This window comes from Amblyomma americanum, chromosome 8, assembly GCF_052857255.1.
Source record: "Amblyomma americanum isolate KBUSLIRL-KWMA chromosome 8, ASM5285725v1, whole genome shotgun sequence".
NCBI lineage: Eukaryota > Metazoa > Arthropoda > Arachnida > Ixodida > Ixodidae > Amblyomma > Amblyomma americanum.
In genome coordinates this window covers 13,352,874-13,378,841 of record NC_135504.1, presented here as the reverse complement: position 1 = coordinate 13,378,841, position 25,968 = coordinate 13,352,874, and the positions used below count along the sequence as shown (strand labels likewise).

Here is a 25,968-nt window from a genome sequence, read left to right as displayed (position 1 = left end):
CCGGCGGAGACTCAACCGAGCAGGGTCAAAAAGCAACGCGGTGCGAGGGGTAGCTAGGCGAGCCTCTTTTCACGCTGGTATTCCTTTTCCCTCTTGCAAGCTGGCGCGCGGGCGGGTCAGCACTCACACAATGCACAGAGAAGATTCTCAGCCTGCAACTGGGGGGCATAGCTTTTGGAGCCACCAGAACCAGGACGACACACTTGAATCGCTGCGCAAACGCTGAATCTGTTGACAGAATACCGCCGGCGGATTAGCCGCTGCCTGCGCTGCCTGCGCCCTCTTTTCCGCTCGTGTGTGTGCAGGAGGTGGTGAAAAGGACTGCGTGGGACACGGCAACACGCCGTACTTTTCTTATCTCCAACGGCCTTCTCGCCGTGCCTTTCCTCTCGCTGAGTTTCTGAAGGCCGGCGCCCCTTTCACTTTTCAGTGCTGTAGCTCTCCACCGCGATCTAAGGTTCGTACACCCTGGAGGGCCCCTGGTTTGAGGAGACACACAAAGGGGCCGGTGGTGGAAGCGAGTGACGTCTAGTGGTCCTGCTTAGCATATCCACAATAGAGATATCCGAGGAGAGTGCCCCGGACGTGAGGGCGGCGTCGGTCATCAGCCTTCGATATATGTGACGAAGTGGCTGGTCTGCTCCTTTGTCGGAGCTGGCTGAGGCAGTGTTGCCGGGCGTCGGGATCCCGATGGAAGGGCCCTCGGTTATTAAATTTCTTTGTGGCTGCTCGGGCGTTGCTTTAAGCGCGTTTTAGGTCTCTCGAATCTTCTGAACGACGCTGCTGAATGTGTGTACCGAACAATGACATCTCGGGTTTTATCGACGGAAGTTTGGCGCGTTTACACGCTTGATGGCGTTAAGGGCGCGGCTCGGGATTCGTTTCTGTTGGTTCAGCTGGCTGCGCAGGTTGATGTGTTTGGGGACGGTGCGCGTATAATTGTAGAAGATGAGAGGCAGAAGATTTTTGGATAGATTTAATTTGATCTTAATTCGTTGTTCGCGGTGATCTGCGTGCAGAACGAAGGTTCCTCACGAATTGGAATTTGTTGCCTGCTTCTTTTGACGACACTATGTACTGCAGATAAGTATTTGACCACACGTTTGTAGTAGTGGTCGTGATGCCACGGTGATGCCTACGAGGATCGCGATTTGAATAAAGGCGCACGATTGGGCAATCCGATCTTTTTGCTGTTTTCTTTCTCTGTACGGTGTTCTGTTTGAATTTTAGAGCCATCGAAAGTAGCGGCTGTACAGGCAGTGCCTGTCAACCTCATAGTTTTCTTCTGTTTAGTAAAAGTACCTTTTTTTCGTTCTTTTTCCCTTTCTCCATACCCACAGTTGCTGAAGGAGTGGTGACCTCCCTGAGGCACTTGCACCGCCGTGACGTCACCGAGATCACGGTGGCCGCGGCGCGCGTCCACAGGGACTCCAGCGAAGAGCCCGCCTTCCTGCCGGGCAGCAACAGAAAGATGGCGGCCGTCCTGCAGCGCCCCCTCAAGTGCGGCACTCGCGCGGGACGCGGCCACTTCATGTTCATCGGAGTGCGAATGCTGGGCAAGCCCACGCTGAGGTGTGCCCCCAGGCTTCAATACTGGAGGAAACTGAGGGACCGTGCCATCAGGGACGGGACGAGCATGTGCACCCTGCTCTGATTAATGCCCGTGCCAAAAGGAACATTCGTCCTGCGCCCAAGTGATTGTGTCGTCTGCTTTGCGGAAACGTTCATTTCTGGAGACGACGTCTGCTTCCAGAAGACATGATGTGCTTTTCTCTACGCCGAAGTGAAAGTGACCTCATCCCCTCTCATCCGCGGATGAGGTCGATGTGTGGAACTAACGTCTGCGCCTAAAAGTGCCCCGGGTTCGAACCCGACCGCGGCGGCTGCGTTTCGATGGAGGCGAAACGCTAAGGCGCCCGTGTGCTGCGCGATGTCAGTGCACGTTAAAAGATCCCCAGGTGGTCGAAATTATTCCGGAGCCCTCCACTACGACACCTCTTTCTTCCTTTTTTCTTTCATTCCCTCCTTTATCCCTTCCCTTACGGCGCGGTTCAGGTGTCCACCGATATGTGAGACAGATACTGCGCCATTTCCTTTCCCCAAAAACCAATTTTCATTTTCATTTTTCCTCAAAAGTGCCGTCTAATTCTGGGAGCGTCGTCTGCTCATTCTAGTGACGGCTCCTCCTGCAAGTGACGTCTGCTCCTGAAAGTGCTGTCTACTTCTGGGTGTGCCTTCGACATTGGAAAGGACGTCAACTGTTTGCAGACGACATGCGCTTTCCGGAGGTGCCGTCTGCTCCTGGAAATCGCGTTTGCTTCCGCAAGTGTTGTCTGCTTTCCACAACCTCGATGTTTCAATGAAACACTGTCGATCCAAGATATAGACAGCGTTGTTTCTACACATCTGCTTCTCTTCCCCGTGATGCCAGTGTTTATTGAGAACTGCGCTTGAATCCGTCTCAAGAAACGCTTGCTTGATTGTTACGATTGTTTGAAGTTTATATGTGCCTCTATACCTTCCGCGTTACAGCGAAAACCCTCCTTAGCGAAACACTGACAGAAAGTCATAATGGCAAAGTTCTCATGCAACCTCCGCGATATTTACCTCTCTGTTCCAACCAGTGCATGCTTCTAAAGCCGCAGAATATAATTAAGATCGTGCCAGTTTAAAAATACTTGGCCAACTTCAGTTTGCAGCTGTTGTACGAGCGCAGTAGTATACAATCCCGCTAGGCTTAGAGCAATCGCGATAAACCCCCACCGTTTCTGACCTTTTAGCGTAACACGTGAGTGCCAAAGGTGCTGCTGTCAGTGTTCCAGAGTGCCAGGTGTCGCCTGCTTTTCTGATGCAGCAGTGCGGACGACCGAAATACTACAAAGTGCAATGTCAGCCTGTAAATAGTCAAGTAGTGCACATGTTCTCATGTAAATAACAAAAGAGTGGTTCGCAGTCGGAGCAAAGAATATACGAGAATGAGTGTACAGGTGAAAAGAGTCTTTTTCCTTTTATTCTCAATGAATTTTTTTTTTACCTTTATGTTAATGCTCGCTTGGCAATACTGCTGATCTCTTATTGTTTTGCTGTACAAGGAATGCAATGAAGGAAAATCAGTACAGCGAGGTCGTTTTAGATGGCTTTTGTTCGGAGTATGTGTGCTCGCTTCTTGCTTTGTTGTTGTTGTTTTTTTTGTCAAATGGATCGTTTGTTTTTGTTTCACCAGCTCAGCTGTCATCCCACAAAACGAGCCAAATGAAAAGCCTGCCACCAAGCCATTATGTGCCGTAATAATTAGCGAAATGAAAGCAGCCACTCTTCGCCTTGTTCGCTAAAAGGTGTGTAGATATGAATGGTTCTGTACAGCGATCTGTACCATATTGTAGATAGTTGAGAATAAAGTATGCGTTGTTGCAGAAAGCTGGTTGGCATTCTTTTGTAAAGCGTGCACGTAGGCTCACATCGCCCAGAAACGCTTTCAGCGTGACCCTGCTTTCGAGGGAGCGCCAAGTGAAATGCACTGTACGACCTTCTGCATCAGACCGTGCGGCGCAGCCAATCGAGGACACTTGGTTACCGTTCTGGGCGACTGCGCCAAAGACAGCACAACGAAACGGATGTATAAAAGTTTGTTTACTGACAACGCTCGCCCTTACGAAAGTGCTCTATAGACTTCTTATAGACTCTTTTGCCTTCATATAGATATTTCTTTTCATCTATTCATAGTCTATAGACTGTCTATAGGATTTGTATTGCCTATAGACTTCTCTAGGATTTGTCTATAGACTTCAGAGACATAAGTCTATGGACAGTCTATAGACTGTGTAAATAAATTTTTGTAAGGGCGGTGCCTAAGCATGACAGCGAAACACGGCGTGGTATGCAAGCATGCTTTGCTGCAGTGGGACAACCTAAGTAGCACAGACTGCACCGCAATTTTTTTCCCTTTCCACGATCGCTCTCAAGTGAAAAAAAGATGTTTTTTATAGAGGCGAAAGGCTTATACGTCTAATTAGCAACGACACTCGGTGGCGTACAAAAGAAGTGGTCCACAAAACCGCCCTGTGCACATCGCCAATCGCTTGCGCGTGTAACTTCTGTAGCTTGCTGGCCCAGGCTTTTCGTGCGTTGCTGTTTCCTTCGAGGTGCCCGACTGGATGAACAGGAGACCAAACATTTCCCGACACAAAGAGCAGTCGTGTGTTCTTAGTAAAAGTAATTTCGACACTAGCTACTTCTCTAGCCAAATTACTTCTCAAAATTAATTCATTACTTGACTAAATTATTACACGAGGAAAGTACTTTATTGCACCACAAATTACCGAGTAAAGTAACCGTGTTACTGAATTTGCACTAAATTATCTATGATTGACTGAGGCGGAAGTTTTTTCGGGAGAAAAGTCTATTGGCCGAGGAGAGTTGCGAGAACTCTCGCAACCAGTCATTAACTGCCACATGCCAGGATGGGGTGCTTCTCTGGGAATTTTCCGTGGATTTTTCGCTGCGCTACACGGGCTCCTTAGCGCTATCGAGTTACAATTTCGGTGGGCATTGAGATTGCCAGTTTGACAGGTGTATAAGCCCTATGACATCCAAATTAATACCAGCTATTTAATCGAACAGCACTGCTATAGACTAGCTTGGCTTGTTAAGGTTCTAGCATTAAACTTTGCCAGGTTCAGTGTTCAATGGCGGCCTGGCCAGAGCGAAATTCTTAGTACCCTCTGCATGCTGCGTCACGGGTCTGAGCGCCACCTACGTCAGTTGCTCCTCAGCTGCTGGGGATGAGCTGACTTTCGTATAAGGGGAGGTGGTGGCCAAGTTTACACCAGGGTGGCCTAAGTTGCCGGCCCTAGTTGACGGGATCTGGCCACACCCTAGGCCTGCCTATTCAATTTTATCGACACTGATTCCTTTTTAACTCCGTTGGAGAATTGCGCACTGTCGGGATTCGAACCTCGGTCCTCTTACACGCAAAGCGGATGCTCTGCCTCTATACGGCAGCGATAATGTGGTGTCATTGCCCTGGTAACGGCTTTCAAGTCGGGATTTTGCGAGGTACCCCGCCGCGATGGCTCAGTGGCTAAGGCGCTCGTCTACTGAGCCGGGGTACCCGGGTTCGAACCCAACCCCGGCGGCCGCGTTTCGATGGACGCGAAACGCAGAAGGCGCCCGTGTGCTTTGCGATGTCAGTACACGTTAAAGATCCCCAGGTGGGCGAAATTGTTCCGGGGACCTCCACTACGGTACCTCTTCCCCCCCCCCCTTCCTTTCTTATTTCACTCCATCCTTTATCCCTTCCCTTAGGGCGCGGTTGGGGTGTCCACCCAGATATGTGAGACATGAATAACGACGTTGAAAAAATATTTATTGATAAGTTACACAAGTGTGGCTGAAGGGATCTCGATGAACCACTGCACTCGTCATACGTATCATGCACACAGGCACTCCTGAATGAAATAAAAACTAAAATTAAAAAACTGAAATGGAAGCATAAAAACCGTCCAACTTAAATGGAAATTGGCAGCTGCCAATGAACGCGAAGAGAAAGAACAAACCAAGTCAGCACATTAACTTGAGGTGTACGGAGACTAAACATAAAACGCGCATTCACACACAGGCTGCAAAGTCGACGAGAACTCCAAAGCCGTCTAACAAAAGCAACAACCCGAATGCCAACGCTGGAAGGGCTTCGAATCTCCAACATTCGTGGTCCGTAAATGAACAGAAGTTCCTCCAAAGGAGTTGTCTGTATGCGCGACGTTTTAGACAGTTCAGTGTTTTTTGGGGTCAGCCCTGACTGTCAGTCAGTAACACATGGAACAAAAAAGTTCTCGATTTACAGAAGCAACGTAGTGAGACAGCCCTGATATGAATAAAAATCAGGTGGAAACCAGTGAGACCTTTAGTCAATTTCGGCACCAAATCAACGAGACAAGAAAAAAAGGGGAGGGGGGATTGAAGGCCGAATATGAAAAAGTTTGAATTTGTGGTAACAAGTATATACATAAGACTTTCCACCGGTCTTGGCACACACATTCTTCTATACCCTACCGACAACAACCGGAGTTTCTCAATTCAAAAGTTCTGTACAATGAAAAATTACTTCCCGTAGAGTTCGAGAAATCAGCAGAAACAAAACATGATTACACACAATTTAGGGCGCCCAGAGTTGAGAGAGATTGTCGCCACTCAGTCTTAGAGTTCTGCGACGCTTCGCAGGTCCTGAAAGAAAGGGAAAAAAAACAGTGACTCCGAAGCTTTTCCGCTTCGCAACGACAGTTAACCCACACGTGCACATTCCACTGACGAACGTTTCCGGCCGCTGAACCGGAAGTGTTCCGACGGTGCTGGCCACTGTCTGTGCACGGCGCAACCAAGGGAACACAGGGAGTGAACACAGGTAGACTCCAGGCGCATGCGCACTCGGTGGCCCGCCGCACTACTTGCCGTAGAACTTCTTGTTGAGGAAGAAGAGGAGCAGGTTGTTGTTGACGCGTGCCCGCTCGCAGAGGTTGGTGACGGCCACGCCCTCGTATTGCTGGCGCAGCAGGTCCTGGATGTCGATGGTCACCTCGTCGGCGCTCACGCCCAGGAACTTGGCGCGCACGCGGAACACGCCGGCGCGATCGGTGGGCGCGATCTCGAAGCTGACGCTCTTTAGCTGCGACGTCTCGAGCCCCGCGACCTCGAGCAGGATGCCTTTTTCGTGGAGCTTCCAGCCGGTGTACTTGAGCGTCCCGCGGGACCTGCGCCGAAAGCAAGTGGAGGCACCTGGTACGAGACCGAAAGGGCCAGCCGCCGCCCCCCCCCCCCCCCCCAACACTCAACCCTCCTGGTTTTCTGGCACAACCTGCAGGCAACACTAGTTCCGGCAGCATGAGAATTAAAGCGTTACGGAATGTACATACTAGCTGTGGCAACACAAGAACACAACAAAGAACGTAGTATAGTCGAAAAAAAAAGCAAGAACAAAGCGGCAAATACCCCTAAAAGGAGGCCCTCAAACCAGTAGCGTATACCGATTGTCGTGATGTACACCCTTGCATCCTATAGCCACCTGTGATAGCACACTAAGAGGTAAGGGGTAATTAACTAAGAGGTAATTAACCGCGGCGTCATGACACTCAGTCGACTCCAGTTGTTGGAAGCCCTCCGAGGGACACTCGTCGCTTCGTACGTCGTGTTGTACGTACGCACTATCGCGGGCAATAGTAAGAGACCCTTTTCCCGAGTTCCTACTCTTGTTACTCTGCGTCGGGGCGCCAGCTGACAAAACACTTCTGGTGTTGAGACCGGCACAGTTGGTCCTTATCGACACTAGAAGTACTTTGTCAGGAGGCGCCCCCACGAAGAGTGGCACGAGCCGGAACTTGGTCTCTTACTTTTGCCCGCGATGGTACATTGTCATAAGCGCAGTATCAACAACTAGGCTTATCGATGAGGAAGGCGAGGCTCACTTAAGAGGCCTGAGCTGACTGTCTCCGCTGGACTGGCCCGCTGTTCCGGTGGGCCCGATGGACTGGCGGCGAGACTTGCCCGCCGACAGCCTGGTCAGGCAGGCGTCCACGTAGCGCCGATAGTAGTCCAGGGTCTCCTCGTAGTAGCGAGTCTTGACGTCCAGCTTACCCTGCGTGGCCACCAGGTTGGACAGCTCCCTGCGGCGGTTGACGCGGTGGTTGCGCTTTTGCAGAATGTCCGTCGCGATGCTGCTCAACACGGCCTGCGATTTGACACAAGAAAAGAGCACATATCAATAATGGCAAGAAAGAAGCTATCAGCAGTGAAGAAAGGCGACGGTAACCTCGCCCCGGCAAAATAAGGGTCCACTGCAGAAGACAGCGAGACCAGAAATTCCACCGCCGTGAAGAAGCCGTGACCATACATTGTCAAGTTATGTCGTACTCACTCCTATACTTTTAAGTTCAGCATCTTTTGTACTGTCCTGTACGCTTTATCACCCTTGCCTCGCTTTTAGTGACGCTTGCCTATTTTAAAACGCCTGCATTTCTCTCTTCCGACAAGGAAGGCGCGAGGACTATTGAAGCTGCAACAGACATCACACTAAAGTGCTAAAGGATGACCCCATAAACGTCGAGCAATGAATGAGTAGGCATGAGGTTCACGATGCTCACCTGGTAGTCGTCACTGGCCGTGGCGAGACCGCGGGCCTCAAGAGCGTCCAGGTTGCGTAGCAGCGCCTTGCGGAAGGCCGACAGGGAGCCGTACTTTCTGCGGCCATGGAGGCTCGCTGTGGACACCTTGGGCACGCGCACGGCGGCTTGCACCTCCAGGAAGGCGCGCTCCAGGTCTGACCCGGCGTCGTCGTGGAGTATCTCGTCCACGGTGCTGGCGTGTCGGAACACCTGGCAAACATTCGCCGGAGAAGCAGTTCAGGTGTTATATCTGGCAGACGAGGTTCACGTTCACGGGCCATTCTCACAGGCTCTGGGCTCTTCAGTCATATAGAAAGGAGGCTCCACGCCTTTTTTTGAAGTCCCTCTAGGACTCCGATATGGACTCGAGATAGTGGCAGCAGGAGTTGACTATAGACGATTATGGGTAATTGTGTGTATAGCGTTGCAGAACAGCCAGGTCTGGGGTATGGGCCTGATTTGCGGGCCTTATTTAACAATTAGGTGTCGCTACGGTGGAGTAACTGCCGGCAGGATCCGCAACGCTAATCCCACTTGTACCTTGTGATAATCTCAACTTCATGGTGCACTTATGATGTATTCGTTTGCGGCGACATCCCGATACACGACCATCTTACACATGACTGCCTCTTGTGCCCGGTTGATTCCTAAAAGGCCTTCGGCCGCATGTAGGAAGGCTGGCTGCAGCGGTAATTACTATAGTTAAACGACCTCAGATGAAAACTTTACACCTCTATACATTTCCAACTGAAGATCAACTGTTCGAAGGAAAAGCTTGGTATTATCTTTCAAGCCTCGTCCTTCACCCACTGTCGTGCAATATATTTTCTGGGGTTGAAAAGTCCTGTGAAAAAAAAATAGCTGACAGACTTTTCGCTCTTCCTATCGGAAAACTGAAGTTCGGCGACGACCACCCACCGCAGCGCTCAATCCGAAGACCCCCCCCCCCCCTTGCAGTCAAGTGACCGCAAGGTGGTACTATCGGCGCCAAACGAAACTGCGAACAGCAGAGCGCCGTCTGCCTCTCGTCATAAAAGATAGGAGTGCTCTTCGGGTTTGCGACAGTTTTGCTTCTGCTTTCTTAGGCGCTGCAGTGGCAAAGCGAGAAAACGAACGTCACGTTTCTGGCGGCGGTACGGTGATAAAGATCTGCTCACTGCCAGAATCAACGTTGGACACAGACCGCAACCACGATGTGTTTTTCAGTTTTTCACTGTTAGCATCGCAACCAGACGCTGATAACAGGACGATGATAGAAGCAAAATCAAAGCGCGCTGCAGGCCAGGGAGATAAGAGCGGCCGCTTCACTCACGTGGGCTACAGCCGCTGCCGCCAGCAAAGCCGCGCTGCGCAATTTGCGATCCGTGCAAAGTATGAATGCAGCGCTCCAGTGGCAGAGCGAGAAAGATGTAAAACTATCGCAAATCGAATGAAAGCGCCCATCTCTGAGGGTGGCAGGCAGACGGCGTAAACTGCACCTTTGGCCCCGAGCTCCGCTGTTCACATTTCATTTCACGCCGGTAGTGCATTCTCAAAAGCGTCAACTCCTCTCCAAGAGTCCTTGATGGATCAGGACCACCTGGGCGACACCTGACCTGTGTGACGACACCTGACCTGTGTGCGTGTGTGCGCGTGCGTGTGTGTGCGTGCGCGTGCGTGTGTGTGGCGGCGCCTGAGCTGTCTAGCCCCCCTTGTGCGATCGTAGTCCAGTTCCGCCGTAGTACCGAAGAGGAAGACCCTGTAGTACAGCCATAGCTCTGAAACTCCATTTCCTCGAGCCGTGGCAGCGAACTCCTTACCTTCAGCAGCTCGACAAGCATGTACTTGGTTTCCCTGAGGAGCTGGTCAGATTCTGGTGTGTCCTCTTCCTCCTCGGAGAACTTTCCGTAGAGCGAGAGCGAGACCTTAGTCGAGGACAGCACGGCAACGTCGGTGGCGTCCGCACTGTCGCCTCCATCCCCCACCAGGTCTTCCAGCGTCGGCTCAGGACCGAGGTCATCCAAGAGGGCGTGCAGGGGATCCTTGGAAGAACGGGACACCGTTACGCGAGCGCACGACAGTCAAGACTAACGTCCGGCCTTCACTGCTGGGAAGGCAAGGTTGACGATATCCGACGCACACAGGGTATGTATATGCTCTTGTAAGGAATGGTGACGAGCTCCACCAGCGTACTTTCACAGGGGTCTGCCCTGGCTCAGCATTCCAGATGCTGAGTTACAAGTTTCAGACGACCGATTGATTCTGAGGTCTTGGCACGCCAATCTGATGCGCACATGTTTTCACAAGTTTGTAGCGGGTGCTACATTGAGATAGTTCCCGTTCCGGTTTGAATTCCTCAAATCCACTTTCCATTTGAAATATGAACTGTCCAGCTAAGCGTGTCCCATAAGATATTGCGCTGTAGTCGCAGGAAAATGAGAGACTGATGGAAATAGTAAAGAAAACACTAACAGTCTCACCACGAGGCGCTCCGGGGAACCAAGCTTCCACACCTTTAGCCCAGGGCCTTTCGTTTTCAGGCCTTATTTTTTCCAGTATTTGTTTGATCAAAGTCAGCCGGTGTTTTCGTTTAGTACGAATTAATGCACAAATCGCGTTATCCAGCAAAACTAATTGTGTTTTTCGGGTCCTTTCCCGCACAAAATGACAAGCTCGTTTCTGTCGTCTCTCCATGTTTCGGAAGCGGCAAGCTACGCTGAAAAACTTTACCGAATCAGATCCTGCTTATCTATTACAATTATTTTGTCACGTGCGCCACCAATCTCTCATGCATCACTTCCGTGTGCGTGCAAGACCCAGCCTTGTACACTGAGAAAACCAAGCCCAGCTTTCTAGAGCAAAAATTTTACGACACTGTTATGGAAATATTGAAGGTAATGGTTAATTATTCCGATATGTAGAAAAATCTCTCTTTTAAAGTGTTTCCAGCGATCGCATAGAACAGTTAATACTGACGTGGGAAATCAATGGGGAACGCTTTTGACGATAGCAAAAAACGTGAATTGGAAAAATACAAGGCTGCCGTCGGGTGATCTGCGGATACATTGATTGCTATAGTGATATCTTACATTATATGAAGAAATTGCGTCCATAAACGGTCTCGCGTTAAAAAATGCTTTTGTCCAGAATTGCTGGGTATGGTTCATCACCGCGGTGGTTTCTCGTCCGCGCCGGCCAGTTGGCACACGTGACAGTGCAAGTTGCTACCGCCGACATATCGACCTGCCGCTGCTGCGAGGCCGCCGAGTCAAGGCTGCCCGTGATTTCGTTTGCTCAAACCACGCTTGAGGGCAGCCCAATCATAGCGCGCGAATGCGTTAGTCACGTGGTTTATTTTTGTATTTCGCGGGCTTACTTTGCAGCTGGGAAAAAAAAAGACAAGAGGGTTTCCTTGTCGTAGATGACGGAATGAGTGTTTCTGAAGGAGCTCGACAACTCTTCAAATGCAATTTGTTGTTTAAAATCAATATTTCTTAATTTAAAAGTTAAGTTATTGCGAAACAAAAATTGCCTGTGGTGCGCAAGATAGCTGTCACGAATACGAAACTCGTTTCACTTGCCTGTCTCTTATAATTTATTTTTTTAACTCTTTTGCTCAAGTACAGCTGGAATGCCCGGTATAATGAGTATATCTCAAGGAGCCTCTCATTGTTCTGTCCTTGCGTGTTCTTTAGAAGGGGAATTTTCAGGCAGAAATCGGATTTAACGCGGTTTATAAGAAACCTGCTCGAGGTGTAAGAACCATATTTGGCTAATGTTTTACCTAAATATGGAGAGCCCTACTTGTACCCTGCTAGTAACGATGAACCCCTCTGGTCTCAGAAAATACGAAAAATATTTTTTTATATTTTGTAATAAAACTCGTGGTAGACCTATACCCGAAATGCGTTTCCTACCCCTAACGTATAGTGGGCCGACCCGAATAAACAAGACAGCGCGTAATCTTTTGGAGAAGGTGGTCCCCCCCAAGAAACCTTTGGGTCCGGTGCGACGTCGTTCCTGTGCTCGAGGAGCAGCCGGTGCGTGCTGCGCAGCTCGAGCGCCGTGAGCGTGATGGTGGGCGGTGTGATGTACGTGGCCTCCGAGTAGCTGTCCACGCTGTACCGCTCCTCGGGCTCCGGAACGTCGCACGCGTCCAGGAAGAAGCTGCATGCGACGTTGTTTGGGGAGAGACATGGGGGCAGTGTTATAAGAGTACAGGTGTCAGACGACGAGAGATTCATAAGCCGCAGTGGGTATGGGCAGGCCATGTAATGCGAAGGCAAGGTAAGCTTGGGCTCTTAGTGTAACGGCCCGACCACAAGGCAGCGTTTCTTCGGCGTCGCGTCAGCATCTAGTTTACATCCATTGGCGCCTGCAGGAGAGGGAGACCAAACACATGAGGGCATACGAAGTGGCGTCTCTCGCGGATAATGTCCCTCAATTATTCCCTGTCCGTAGTTAATCGTCCTATTCGGTGGCAACGGGAACTTACTGTGGGGGCAAGGGGGACAATAGCACGGGGACAGAAGAGGCACTGCTGCCTTCGCACAAACTAGCCAGTGAGATTTACAGAAACTGGCCAAAGCGTGCATCAATCCGGAAGTCCGACAATGCGCGGCTAGTCATTAGTCCGACGCCGAGCTCTGGCCTCGCCAGATATTTGCGCCTCCCTACGCCACCTTGCTCCAAACGCCGGAACTTCGCATCAGGAGACGCCACCAGCCGAGAGGCGGACGCGACGCCAAAGAGACGCTGCCCTGTGGTCGGGCCTGTACAGACTGGATTCCAAGAGAAGACAAGCGTAGGAGGTGGCCAGCAGAAAGTCAGGTCGGCGGATGAGATTAGGAAGTTTGCCGAAATAAGGTGGCCCCAGCTGGCACAGGGTAGGGTTAATTAGAGAGACATGGGAGGTGTCTCTGTCCGGCAGTATGCACGTAGTCAGGCTGACGAAGGGTGCCGCAATTTGCACTTACCTATACGAGCGTCTTCTCGAAAGCACAGTACAGTCACAAGATGCGGCTCGAAAAATCGACTACTTTGCAGCGATGGATTCGTGAGCAACGCGTGGATGATGCAACTGAAAGCGGTCCCATCGGAAATATGGGGTTAAATGAGGCAAAACGTCCTTCCGCACCCACCTCCCCCACTGAACCCCGCCAGATACTCTGGTAAAAGCGGCTCGCTATGTCTGTGGGATGGTAAGGACCCAATACACGAACTCTTGCCAATAACCTACTCCATCACGCTTACGCAGGCGCCGCCTATTTGCCATTTCCCATCTGGGGGGAACTTGCTACCTGACGGCAATGCGGTCACTCAATGCGTTTCGAAAACGAAAAAGCAGCGTACTAGGTGCGTACTATATAGGTGCGTACTAGCAGCATACTATATCACGGCACCGAGTGCGCTAGCATTTTAATCCCAACTTCGCATTCTGTTTTCCGAAGCACCCCCTACAATGCCTGTGGTGCCGTCTGTCGCCGCCTGGCTAAGTGACGAGTCAACATAAGAGGACCCAGGAAGGAAATGCAACAGGAAGGAAGGCAGACACACGAGCAACTAAGACCGTAGTGCAAGACTCGAACACACGTCGCTCCACATCAGGACAGGTGTCACCAACGAGAAAGAAAATACAGCGGAGAAGCGAACCTGTGCAAGATATCCCTGCAGGCGTCGATGAGGTTGTTGAGGCGGATCTGGTAGGGATGCTGCTGGCGGTACGGCGCTCCCGAAGTGGCAGAGCTAAGGATTTTGGAGATGGTGCCCAGGTTGCGACGCTGCACATTGGTCACGGGAAACTCGGGCTCAAGCTTGACGACACCAAACGTCTCCGGAGCCACGATGCCAGGGTTCAGGTAGCGGTAGTACAGGATGTTGCCGATCACCTGCAGCCGGTGACGTCGAAGCGGACCTCTGAACGCGTGCGGGGTCACCGGGTCTACAACGCTCAGCTATCTTTGAGAAACGTGGCATTGTCTGATATAAGGAACTAGGTGCAGCACAAAAGTTGCCGAGTATACATCTTTGTTCCGGGTTACAAATTTGTCCACTGCTCAGCCACAGAGTACCAGCCTTTGCTAACTAGCTGGTACAGTCTCACGGAACGCATTGTAAATGTCTGCCCTCTGAACAACCGCTCCGGCACTGAGACCCAATTCATAACCGCTAACACAGTAAGGCAGTGCAGAATTTCATTCCTTTTAATCGTGCCACTGAAACCTGGCTACGGAGTTCTTATTACTTGGGACTCATTGAAGTAATTGCATGTTCAGGGTAACCTTTATATGCTTGAATATTTCTCTGCAAAATACATGCGAAAATGACTCTACAACACGGCATTACGATACCTTGGTGATTTCCTCCCCCACCGACTCCGGAAACTTCTCCTCCAGAGCCTTCTTGAGGACCTTGCACATGTAGAGCATTCCGTAGGGGATCTTGCTTTTGCTGTCCGCTATTGTCCGCGCGAACAGCTTGGCTTTGCTTTCCAGCTGGAGGACAGACGCGTGGAGGGTCTTGTAGACATCGGTGTGCTGCAAGGCCTCCTCTTCTGTGACCTCGTAGCTTAGGCCGCTGGGCTTGCCCGACGTGGTCTCCATGTCGTTGACCCATTTCTTGTAGATGTCCACGGGGTTCAGGTCGATCATGAGGTCCTTGTCGTCCAGGACGCCCTGGACCAGAGGGGCGAGGAGCAGCTCGAGACAGTTGTGGCCGCCCCTTGTGCGGAAGAAGCCGACCACCATGCGGACGACGAGCGGATTTCCGCGCAGGATGTCCGAGGGCTTCTCCAGCTTGGAGCGTACTTCCTCTTGAATGGCGAACCGGAAGAGGCGGAGCAGGAGGTACTCGTCACGTGGCGTCGAGCCGTAGTTGTACACCGAGTAGATGACCGACTCGACAAAGTTGTTCGCCACGGCCGGAGGGATGGCGAAGATCAGTTTGGCCAGGTAATGAGGGTCCACCTGGCGAGGAAGAATCAATATCAGCCTAACTACGCCCACAGCAGGACAAAGGCCTTCCCATTATCCTCGCACCCCCCCCCCCCCCCCCGTGAACTCTGTCCTATGCAGAGGACGAATAGGATGGTAAAAAAAACTGAGGGTAGATCAATCCGACTGATGCGGAAGAAATGTGGTAGCATTTTTCTTTCCCTCGCTAATCTATTCCAAATTTGATTTCATTATCCCTTCCCTTACGGCGCGGTTCAGGCGTCCAACGATATATGAGACAGATACTGCGCCATTTCCTTTCCCCAAAAAAAACAATTATTATTATTGTCTTCGAATCAGCAATATATCCCGATTCAGACTGTAGTTTTGATTTTCTTTTCTATTCGTAATCACTTCCTTTTTCATCTTGCCGAGTCATTCCTAGTCCGGCGTCTCCGTCCTTCCTCCTGTAAGTGGAGAGGGGAACTGTTGCAGGGGGCAAGTGGAGAGAGGAACACCGCACGCCACGGTGGGCAGGTGGACTTCAAACAACGCCGACGTCGGACAGTTTTCGCCTTCATGTACCTCCTAACGCTATCGCATTAAGAACGCGAAGACCCAGGCCTGCCTTAAAATAACAGTATCTAGTTTCAAGGCAGTTTCACATTAGATAAGACTGCCTAAACAGCTCGCCCCGTGCGCCGACCTGGAGCATGTAGAAGATGTGCTGGTAGGCCTCCAGCCTCTGGCGGCTCCGGCGGCTCAGCGCCGTCAGCCCGCGGCCGGAGCTGTGCAGCCAGTCGGACTTGACGGCAGCCAGCGTGGTGTCCCGCTTGGAGCCGTGGCCCATGACGTCCTCGAGCGTGATGCAGTTGCGCACCAGCAGCCCGATGCGGATGTCCATCTGGAAGACCTCCTCCTCCAGCGCCTGGTTGTGTCGGATGGTGGCCACCACTTTCTCCTTGACCCGCTGCAGCTCCATCTCCTCGGACAGGTCGTGCTCGCTGATGTCCAGCATGTGCAGGAACCTCTGCAGCACCGGCACCGTGGGCGTCGCCTTGCTGATCAGCTGGTAGTCGGTGTACGCCCGGTGACCCCGGTAGCGGGTCTGGACGAACGTGACCTCGTCTTCGCGGCCCCTGTGTTCGCGGTCGACAAGCGAAGACGATTACGTTTTTATTGCTTTACAGCTCTGTATATATGGGGCTTCCTGCAGGCTAAAATACACTTGAGTTCGTCTGTATGGCGCGAACGAAAAAGCATAAGAGCGAGGCTATAACTAGTGCGCAACAAGGTGCCCTTTTCAGAAAAGGCATCGGAAACGCATCGATAGCATCAAACGAGCTAAAAACGCTAGTAGCGTTTGTATTGTCTTTGTAGTCGTTACACGCTAGTTATGCATCACCACCTCCAATAACTCCAGTTTCAATGTGAGCCAACCACTCTGTATTTCCATCTCGTTTAGTGTTTATTTTATGCGCTGAATGTCTTGTGCTCTCGAACGGGAGTAAGAAGGGCGCAGACTCTTTGTCAGGCATCCATTTGCCGTTTGGTCTACTGCCTAGGCAACTGTACCATACGTTGTCTGAATAAACTGACTCTTTGACCTCACTTGAAGCACCAACTAGCCCAGCTGTCTGCTTAAAATACATGTGGTCACCACAAGACCAACGATTATGTGAACTTCCGGCAGTGTTTTTGCTAAGTATTTTACTGCCTACGAATATAAATGATCAACTGCTGCACAGACGCGCATGGGTGGCGGAGGCATGAGAAGAGAACCATCGGAATCAACGCAAACTCAAATAATGGCCAACTGCTCGAAGATTCATTACGACTTGCTTACAAGAATTAAGAAAAACTCCCAGATTGTTCGTCGTCTCACATGGCGAAAAACTGACCACAGTAGTATGAGCGATCAAGCGCCGGAGCGCACGCTACCACGTCCACATTCTTCACTGGACATCGATGTAACCTTGTCCAGAGCGCCCATTACCCGGTCCGCATGGGCCCACCAAGGGGCCATTGTGTACAGAACGCCCACTCTGCAGTCCACACGTGCTTAACGATCAAAGGAAGTCCAGTATAAAATCGCCGCGCCAACCTGTAGTGCTCGTAGAGTTCCAAGACTCTCCTCCGCGCCAGGTATCCGCGGGCGTAGGACTGCAGGCGCACGATGAACGGCACCAGGGCCTGGAGCTCGTAGAGCATCCTTCGGTACCGCCGGCGCTGCCGCACCGAGCGGAACCAGGCCTGAATGCGCACGATCTGCTCCAAGTGCTGGCGGTAGAACGCGCACTGTTCGCGCACTGCGCTGCGGATGAGGAAGCCCCTGGCGTGGGCCTGCAGACGTGTCAGCAGTGGCGTCAGCCGCGCGATGGCGCGCTCTTCCTCCAGTCGCTCGTTGACGCGAAGAACGGTCTCCTGCAAAGCAAGAAACGATGAAGTGTGTATGGCACACATGGCATGGCACTGCACGATGCGACAAAGCGGCACAAGGGTTAGGTTACGCGGCACGCGCCATAGCGTGGGCTCGCGATTAAGTAGTGCTTACACTCTAAACAAAGGTGTAAAAAGGGAGTAAGCTGTCCTCAAGCGAACACCCTTTCCTAAAGAAGTTGGCGCTAGAGGACAGCTTATTACCTCACTACTCCCATTTAGGTGTATTCGGGTTTAGAGTGCAGGTTAAAAACTTTGGCAGGACATTTTTGCTATCGAATTATACGTTAGATATTAGTAAACAGCACGTGGAATTCGCCTACATTCAGTCCCCACCTTATAATTTATTGTTCCATGCTGTTTCGATTTCAGCAGTCGAAAGACAGCTGTGGCGTCACAAGCGAGCACGAGAACGCATGAGAAGCAGAAACTGCAATATAATAGCGCTTTGTACACTTGTTGCCATTTTTTCCGGCTTTTGTAAGCATCTGTCGCATTAATTTATTCAAATTCACGCTAAAACGGTTATATTGCAATTACTGTGTGCCTCACGTGATCACGCACTCAGTTGTGATATCGTAACCGTCGTCTAGCGACTGAAACCGAAACCAGATAAGAAAAGAAAATTAAATACAAATTACTCATTGAGCGCTAACAAATTCCACGTGGTGGTCATATTTACTAACGACGTACGCATCTATCCAGAGCAAAAACAATCCGAAAAATCAGTAAGCGATGTTTAGCCACCGCAGCCGGGATTCAATCTCACTACATTGGGGCTCAGCAGCCCAAGGGCGCAAGGTCACTGGGATGAATTGCCGCATTTTGAAATGCGCGCAGGTGTCGCTCCTTTTCTTGTGCTGTCATAGTTGCACTACCGTTCTCTTGCACCAATAAAAAGGTTCACTGTTCCAGTGACCCTAGAACGCCGTAACCATGCAGCCACCCTGGAGGGTAGGATGGATTACCATAGTCGGATACAACTCAATGGAGCGGCTCGTCCCGGTAAAAGGACCCCCTTCCAGCCAGTGGCGTCGGCCGATTCTCATGACCCTACTAGTGCGACAATTCGAGGAGTGGCAGATGAAAGGCGTTAGTCCCCTCCCTCCACGGTCGGAAATGGTACACTCCCTGCATTGACACGCTAGCAGGCGCATGAGAATCGGGCGACGCCACTGGCTGGAAGAAGGTTCTTTGACGGGGAAAAGCTGCTTCATTCTTGAGTTGTATTCGACTATACCATAGCATTGGGGTGAACAGCCTATACCCAGCAATTCTGGACAAATGCATTTTTGAGCGGGAAACCGTTTATGGACGCAGTTTTTTCATATAATGTAAGATTTCACTGCAAAAATCAATATATCTGCAGATCACCCGACGGCAGTCTTCTATTTTTTTTTCTATTCGCGTTTTTGCTATAGCCAAAAGCGTTCTTCGTTAGTTTTCTATGGCATCCTTAACAGTTCGATGCGATCTATGGAAAAACTTTAAAAGAAAGTTTTCTACATATCAGAATAATGGACCGTTACTTTCAATGTTTCCATGACAGTGTCTTACAATTCTCCAATTTTCAAAATTTTTGCCCGAGAAAGCTGGGCATGGAGACGCCTGCGCGCTTATTCCCGCGTACCCGAACGTCATCCTGGGAAAGGAAGGACAGGTAGTTGGCCTTGGGCGTGAGGGACCACTCGCTGCGGAACTGCACCACGTTGAGGTTGAAGTAGAGCCCCGGCCGCACCACGTAGGTGAACCACTCGATGGTCTCGAACGAGAACGGCGCCCGCTTCTCGAGGTACAGCTCGCGCAGCTCGTGCAGGTAGGCCTCGGTGGCGGCGCCGTCGTCGCCACCGCAGAAGAGCGGCGCCACCTTGAGGCTCTCCAGGCCTCCGCGCACGTCCTCGAGGCTCTCGTTGCAGACGCCCACGTTGAGCGTGGCCAGGCCGATGCACATGTTGCTCGCCTCCACTGCGATCTGCGCGACATAAAGCGGAACCATGGTGAGAACAGTGTCTTGTGTAACAGTGCTTGCCGGTTTCTTCGTGTAGCCCGTTCAGAAACAGAAGTGTAAACAGACGAACCTTCCTTATTGTAGTACTGAGGGTGAAGGCTGACATGTTGATGACAATGACAAAGGGCGTATACTCGACAGTTGTCTAAAAATCTGCAGTAGAAGTTAGCAAAAAGCGATTGTAAGATTGGGGGCTGAGAAGCAAAGAGGTGACAAGGTTAGAATGCAGGGATAAATATTGTATTTAAAGGAAATAAAGAGTTTATATACGGTATGATAACACCGTTAAAGAAAAAAAAAGCCGAGGATGGTGGCAACTGCCACCATCCCGTTTCAAACCGTGTGTTCCTGTCTTCCAACCATCCACCCCATCCAGAACGGCCACGCAGATCACAAGTCCAATGGTGTTATGCTCAACCTGACCTTAAAATGACCATGAATTGATATTTACCGAGGTTAGGAAAAGAGCACGACCGGTCGGTGTGCCATCACTCGTCACCGGAAAGCAAATAAGTTTAAGCTGGCTTCAGTAACGCCGAAGATATGCGATTAAAAATAATGCTCCTCCTCGCCCCCTCGCCGCCGCGGTGGCTCAGTGGTGATGGCGCTCGGCTGCTGACCAGAAAGACGCGGGTTCGATCCCGGCCGCGGAGGTCGAATTTCGATGGAGGCGAAATTCTAGAGGCCGTACGTGTACTGTACGATGTCAGTGCACGTTAAAGAACCCAGGGTGGTCGGAATTTCCGGAGACCTTCACTACGGCGTCTCTCAAAGCTTGAGTTGCTTTGGGACATTAAACGCCCATAAACCAAACCAAACCTCCTCATCCCCTCAGCTCTGAGCCACCGCGGCGGGTGAGAGTTAACTTGTATGCGACTACAGACGACTTGAAAAGAAGTCGCGTTCACAAACGTAGGCGCCGTGCCGCAACGGGTTATACTGCTTTCTCCGCCTTCCGTCGTCTACTTGCCCTTATGGGGGTCATATACCATCAGTTATCCAGCGGGTACCAGTTAGTGCGCCTTTCCTGATAATTCCATCCACTTCCTGGTCAGCTCGAATAGGTGTCCCGTGCATTGCGGCCATTTACCTGGTTCGCGGTGTCGACGACCTCCTGCACGTCTTCGGCACCCATCGGTTTGTCGTCTTCCAGAGACCGCTGCTTGACGGCCAGGAGGTCCTGGTACAGGAGTACGTGCTCCCGGCTCAGGTGCAGGATGGCCGCAGCTGGCTCCAAAAGCGCCTCCATGGTTGCCTGCAGACAGATACACGGTGTATAGTACCCGGCTTTCAACCATGCAGGCGGGAAGCCGATGCGTTGCTATCGTATGGAAATCAGTCATAGCTGGACGAAGGCATACACCAGATGCCTCGACCTGAGCTGTCTGGCAGATTCGTTCACAACCGCTCGTTCATTATGGGGACGCACATCTGATTACAGCGACATGTGATCTAGCATCAAAAATACGAGGTCTACAGATTTGAGCAGTTACCGCAAGCCTCTCGTCTGCAGAGGTGCTGAAAGACCGGATGGACTCGCCAGTGGTTCTCTACAGGTGGTATTCACGTGACACCATGGGCGTCATTTTGTTGTACAGTGCGTAGCTTCAGATGTGCAAACAGGAGCTGGTGGCGATAAGCCTATGAGACGCGATCGAGTGGCCTTTCGTTAGTACACTGAACTTTCATCGTGCTCTATGAACAACAAAATGGCGACCACTGATGTAGGGTAATAGGGGGTATTAGCCGACATTTTGTAGAACTCTGTCACGGTTGTAAAAAAGATAGGGGGCGATGCCAAAGAACCGGCGAGTATGGCTTCGGCTTGCTTGTGCGCGTGTTGTTCCATCTGCGCTCACCGCTCTGGTGGCCTGCACGCGAGCTGGCACGTTTGCAGTGATAGGCGTAACGGCAGACACGTCAACGACGCCAGCGCCATTGAGTCTTTCCAACTTTGCGGCGTGATAAAGGCATACATATAAGCGCATGAAAGCCAAGTAAAAGGGGAAGAAAAAACCGTCTTTTATGCATGCGTCATCTCACGCAACCCAGCCACTACCAAGTTTCAGTCCACTGTTTTTTTTCTGGGAAATAGTACAGATAACTTTTTTCTCGCTGATAGCGGTACGCGTAGGGCCCTATGACAGCAAACAGTTTTGGCGGTTCTGATCTGCATGCATCAGACGACGGAGCAGCGAATGCGTCATTGTTCCGCCAGCGCATCTCAGTGTTCGACTCTTCGTCGTCACAGCACGCGAAACCGAAACTATGCGAAATACAATGCTCTAGTAAACTGCTTAACGCACATACTGGGGCTTACTCGGTTTCTGCTTTCCTGGGGCCATGTGCGCTGTTCTCAATAAAAAGAAACTAAACTCGTGCCTTGCTACTTTAAGTGTGGTTACCTTTTCTGTGATGTAGTAGGGGAAGGCGGCCACCTACGCCTAATTAAGCTTCACACTACGCACCAATGGGCGTAAGGCACTGACCTGAGCGTCCCCCAATGCCACGGCGCCGTTAATGCGGTCCATGGCATCCTCCCGGTCTGCCTCGCCATCCTCCAGCGCGTTCACCCCATTCACGATCTCCTGGATCTCCGTGTGAGTGAGGAAGGCGCCGGCGGCGTCGGAGCGGTCCTTCTCCGCTAGCGCCTCCCGAAGCGCGCTCTCGTAGCGTTCGCGACACAAGGGCCGTACATCGGCGATGTGCGCGTGCTGGTTCGAGAGGCACGCGGTGAGGTCGAAGGCGCCGCCCGCCTTCAGGGCGAAGTTCACCTCTGCTATGGCGTTGAGGATGCGGACGCCCCCGATGAGTTCGTCGTGGCTCAGATTGTGGCCCGCTTCGTGTCTGATGAAGGCGAACTGGTTGTGGTAAAGAGAGGCCGCCAGCGGGTAGACGCTGGGCAGCCGGGCCGAGGGGTCTCGGAGCGCCTCGAGGGTGTCGTCGGGGCGACCGCAGTCCAGGCACATGTTGATGGACTCGATGGCGGCCTCCAGCTGGGACTCCTCTTCGACTTTCTCGTTGGCCAGCAACACGGCCACCTGCAGGTCACTCCTGGAGAGGGTGAAGGCACTGTTGGAGGCGCAGGCGTCCTCCTTGATCTTGGTCAGGACCTGTTGGCGGATGCAAGGAGCGCGGAAGCGGCCACTGCTGTGTGTCACTAATGTTAACGATGTTGACACGTCAACAGTTTTCCGCGGCATTGCATTAGTGGCCAAGAATGCTAGGCGATGGCTTCCAGAAGCTTTCTGTTATGTGCTCACCATGCTCACCAGCCGAGCACTAATTTCTGGAGGCCGACTTCTCATGAACGTAGCTGATACTGGTGTTTCATTTTTAGTGTGAATGTGCCACTTCGCTAGCAATCCTGAAGAAGCCAATGGGTATCTGAAGCTTCGACCTTTGACCCTTGAGATGAAATGACGGATACGGTGTGGCTAGGAGAACGTCACGTGGTACGAAAGTTTAAAAATAAATTGTCTTCGAGGACGATGTCTAGGCAATAGTCAAGCTAATTCGAAACCAAGTGCTTTCGCACGCCATACTCGGCTTAACGGCGTTAAAACTTTATCGACGACCAAATAAATGCATAAGTACAGGACGTTGTGACCTGCAGGGTACATTTTTCAGAAACATCAAAACACGCGTTTGATGCCCTACCCAAGTCAGTTTCATGCTGATGGTTTCGGCTTGAATGTCTGTTCCAGTCGTACGAAGTTGTGTCCTACATACATTGCAGAAGTAGCACCAATCGACCTATAACATGACAATGGTACACACCTGGAAGTAGGCGGGAACGTTCTCCGGAATAATGTCGTGGACGCCCAGGTCTTTCCTCAGGACCAGCAGCTCGCCGAAGAGCTTCACGTCATCGTCCTCGATGGCGGCCTCTATCTGGCCCAGCAGCACGTTGACATTGGTCTCCAGCAGGTAGCCCTGCACCTCGGCTAGGCTGAGCAACCGGTCGTACATGTCCTCGTCCTCGCAGACCTCTTCGCCGGTACCTTCGAGGCGCCTCATGGCGCGCTGCTTCAACTTCGACGACTTGGCGCGCTCCAGTACTTCCCGGTACCTGAGCCAGAGGGAGAGTTCGTCTCGCTGTAGTTAAAGGGTCCATGAAACGGTTTTGAAATAGATTAAAATGCGTGCAGTAGGTAGAGTAAATGCCATTAGCGAGTCCTCAAAAGCGAGCCGATAATTTACAAACGCCTTTTTTTTAATTCTTATTCTCGCGTCTCGCGCCGATCGTGACATTCGACGTCATGTGACGTCATGTGATCCCCTGAATATGGCACGTAAAATTCAGTTACACTTTCGGGCGAAATGAGCGCGACCAGACATACGCACTGCGTCTGCATACCTGGCGACGTTCTCGCGACGGACGCCCCTGAGCTGGGCGGCGGGCGCCGACAGCGTCTCGAAGAGCAGGTCCACCTCGCCCCGGTCGATGGCCGTGTTGATGGCGATGACGGCCGTCGAGTCTGCGCTCGTCTCTTTGGCCAGTATGCCGTCGATGAGGCTGAACTCCGGCATGGGCACCTCGGCGTTCAGCAGCAGGGTGCGCCGCACCTGTTCAGCGCACAACGCCAGAGTCTCACCACCACACCGCCAGGGCGCTCAAGGTAGTCATACTCATGATCATCACAGAGGCGACGTCCTCTGCCAGGACTAAAATCTCTCCGGTGCACTCATCTGGTGCACTCATGTGGGAAGTACGGTAAGTGCATTTGCACCCTTCTTCGCGGAGTATGCAAACGAGAAGCCTGAGATTTTTTGCTACGAATAACATGAAGCCCAACAACGCGTTCACAATCATTTTGCGCCAGTACAGGCATATCACATCTTGCACATTACGTACTTCGCATGATTGCCAGTTAGGTTCCTTGATCAAAATGAAGACACAAAGACTAGACATTATTATGAAAAGCCCTCTTTCTTAAAGTTGCACTGAGAAGAACGTGTACCAAACACGAACTAGCCCAAGAAGGTCGTACCTGTTCCACCTCCTCGTCGGAGAAGCGCAGCTTGCCCATCAGGTCCTCGATCCTGGGCGCCTTGCCCAACTTGAACAGGTACAGGCTGAGGGCGTGCAGGCAGTAGATGACCTTGGGCAGGTTTTTCTTCTCGTACAGGTCGAACGGGTCCGGGAAGAAGTGCTCGGGGAAGCCGATGGTGCGCATCGCGTTCAGCCAGTGGTTGATGTTGTCCGTGTGGCGAAAGCACAGGCCCCGCTCCCTGTGCACGCTCTGGTCCGCGTCGTAGATCTTCCGAAGCGGCACCTCGTCGGGCGCGAAGAAGTGCGACAGGCGCGCCAGGTAGACGCCGTTCCGCAGAGACTCCTCGAGTCCGGTGGCCGCGGGCAGCTCTTCCTCGATGCACGACGACAGCCACAGGCGTGTCTCTTCCAGGTGGCACAGGTAGAGGTAGGCCATGCGCCGCTGCCGTTTCTCGTCCATCTCGTCCGATGAAGGACGGGGCTCTTCGTCACTCTCCGCCGACATGGTCAACTCCGATCACGCAAATACACCGCTTATACTTAAGTCACGCCCACCCCAGTTTCCTCGATCACCTCGTGTTTTCACGTCAGCGGGTCGGTCCGACACGGCGAACCATGCTTGAAGGACGTGGCCGCAGCAGAAGGCTGTCCTGGACGCGGCGGCGGGTCACTACTGGAAGGCGTCGCCCGGTTTTGAATTTGGTGGCTGGCCGGGGAAATGTGTGCATGGGTGGCGGCCGGCGCTCTGTTTTGATATCTGGCTCGATAAGTCTTCTTTATCTTTTTACGGTTCAGCAAGATTGCGGTCACTTGGGGGCGGGAGCTGGACCGGCCTTTCATTGGACAGCGACAGACCACGTGACGAGAGGCGCCATGTTTGTGACAATGAACTGGGACTATGATGGTGATAGTGTGCGCATAGTGCTGGGAGCTCGTTTTATATAAATGCGCAGCGGCCATCATGAATGGCGGCGCCGCGCGCAGCCAAGGCCAATATTTGAAAACGCTATAATTTTGACAAAAGAGCCCGGTAAAGGACAAGCGAATGACCAGCGCGGCAAATGGTATGAATTCAATTAACAAACTGCAAAAGTGCGGGAAAGCTGATTGACAGGTAGATTTTTCTCGCAAAAAACTAGTTCACAGACTGCGTTGGCACCCCCCCCCCCCCCCCGCACAAAAAAGCGGAAAGTGCGAGCATGGTTCAGAGGAACGCGTAGTCCTACATTGTGGTCCCTGAGAAATTCACGTTTCAAGAATAGGCCCCATACCTTTCTTTAACAAGCTATACACAGTTGCTCTTAAGTATATCTATAAATGTTGCTTGTAAGGGACAGGCGCCATTGTGCCATTTTGACAACTGCCCTCTACGTGCGATCTGAGAAGGTGGCAACCACAAACACCTTTCTCACGATCCTCAGTGCAGCCGATTTGGACTGTGGGTGAGCTTGATCGTCGCTA

At 51.7% G+C, this 25,968-nt stretch overlaps 2 protein-coding genes across 2 annotated transcripts in view; one reads left to right on the top strand and one right to left on the bottom strand.

Annotated features, from left to right (window-relative positions):
* LOC144100935 (meteorin-like protein) overlaps positions 1 to 3,417 on the top strand; it is a 60,955-nt gene extending 57,538 nt beyond the window's left edge. Inside the window, exon 5 of the mRNA XM_077633856.1 lies at positions 1,341 to 3,417. Within this exon, the coding sequence (XP_077489982.1) occupies positions 1,341 to 1,654 (314 nt within the window). The 3' untranslated portion in view covers positions 1,655 to 3,417. The remainder of the gene's footprint in view (positions 1 to 1,340) is intronic.
* Positions 3,418 to 5,341: 1,924 nt separating this feature from the next.
* On the bottom strand, positions 5,342 to 25,143 carry LOC144100934 (ras GTPase-activating-like protein IQGAP1). The gene is made up of 15 exons (XM_077633855.1): positions 24,506 to 25,143; positions 23,872 to 24,080; positions 23,292 to 23,583; positions 22,001 to 22,624; positions 20,602 to 20,766; positions 19,134 to 19,475; positions 17,169 to 17,488; positions 15,771 to 16,203; positions 14,483 to 15,097; positions 13,785 to 14,020; positions 12,128 to 12,299; positions 9,953 to 10,174; positions 8,133 to 8,363; positions 7,458 to 7,720; positions 5,342 to 6,746 (listed from the first exon to the last, which is right to left on the bottom strand). Exons 1-15 carry the CDS (start codon positions 25,010 to 25,012, stop codon positions 6,440 to 6,442), a joined length of 4,938 nt encoding a protein of 1,645 aa, XP_077489981.1. The 5' UTR covers positions 25,013 to 25,143; the 3' UTR covers positions 5,342 to 6,439.
* Positions 25,144 to 25,968: the final 825 nt, after the last annotated feature.

What these genes read in the sequence shown, in the direction of transcription:
- LOC144100934 (XM_077633855.1), bottom strand. Translation starts at nt 25,012, where the DNA reads ATGTCGGCGGAGAGTGACGAAGAGCCCCGTCCTTCATCGGACGAGATG. An exon ending in TGGCATTGGGGGACGCTCAG is followed by an intron (nt 20,767 to 22,000) that starts GTCAGTGCCTTA and finishes ATCTGTCTGCAG; the next exon opens with GCAACCATGGAGGCGCTTTT. An exon ending in ACATCTTCTACATGCTCCAG is followed by an intron (nt 15,098 to 15,770) that starts GTCGGCGCACGG and finishes CTTCCTCGCCAG; the next exon opens with GTGGACCCTCATTACCTGGC.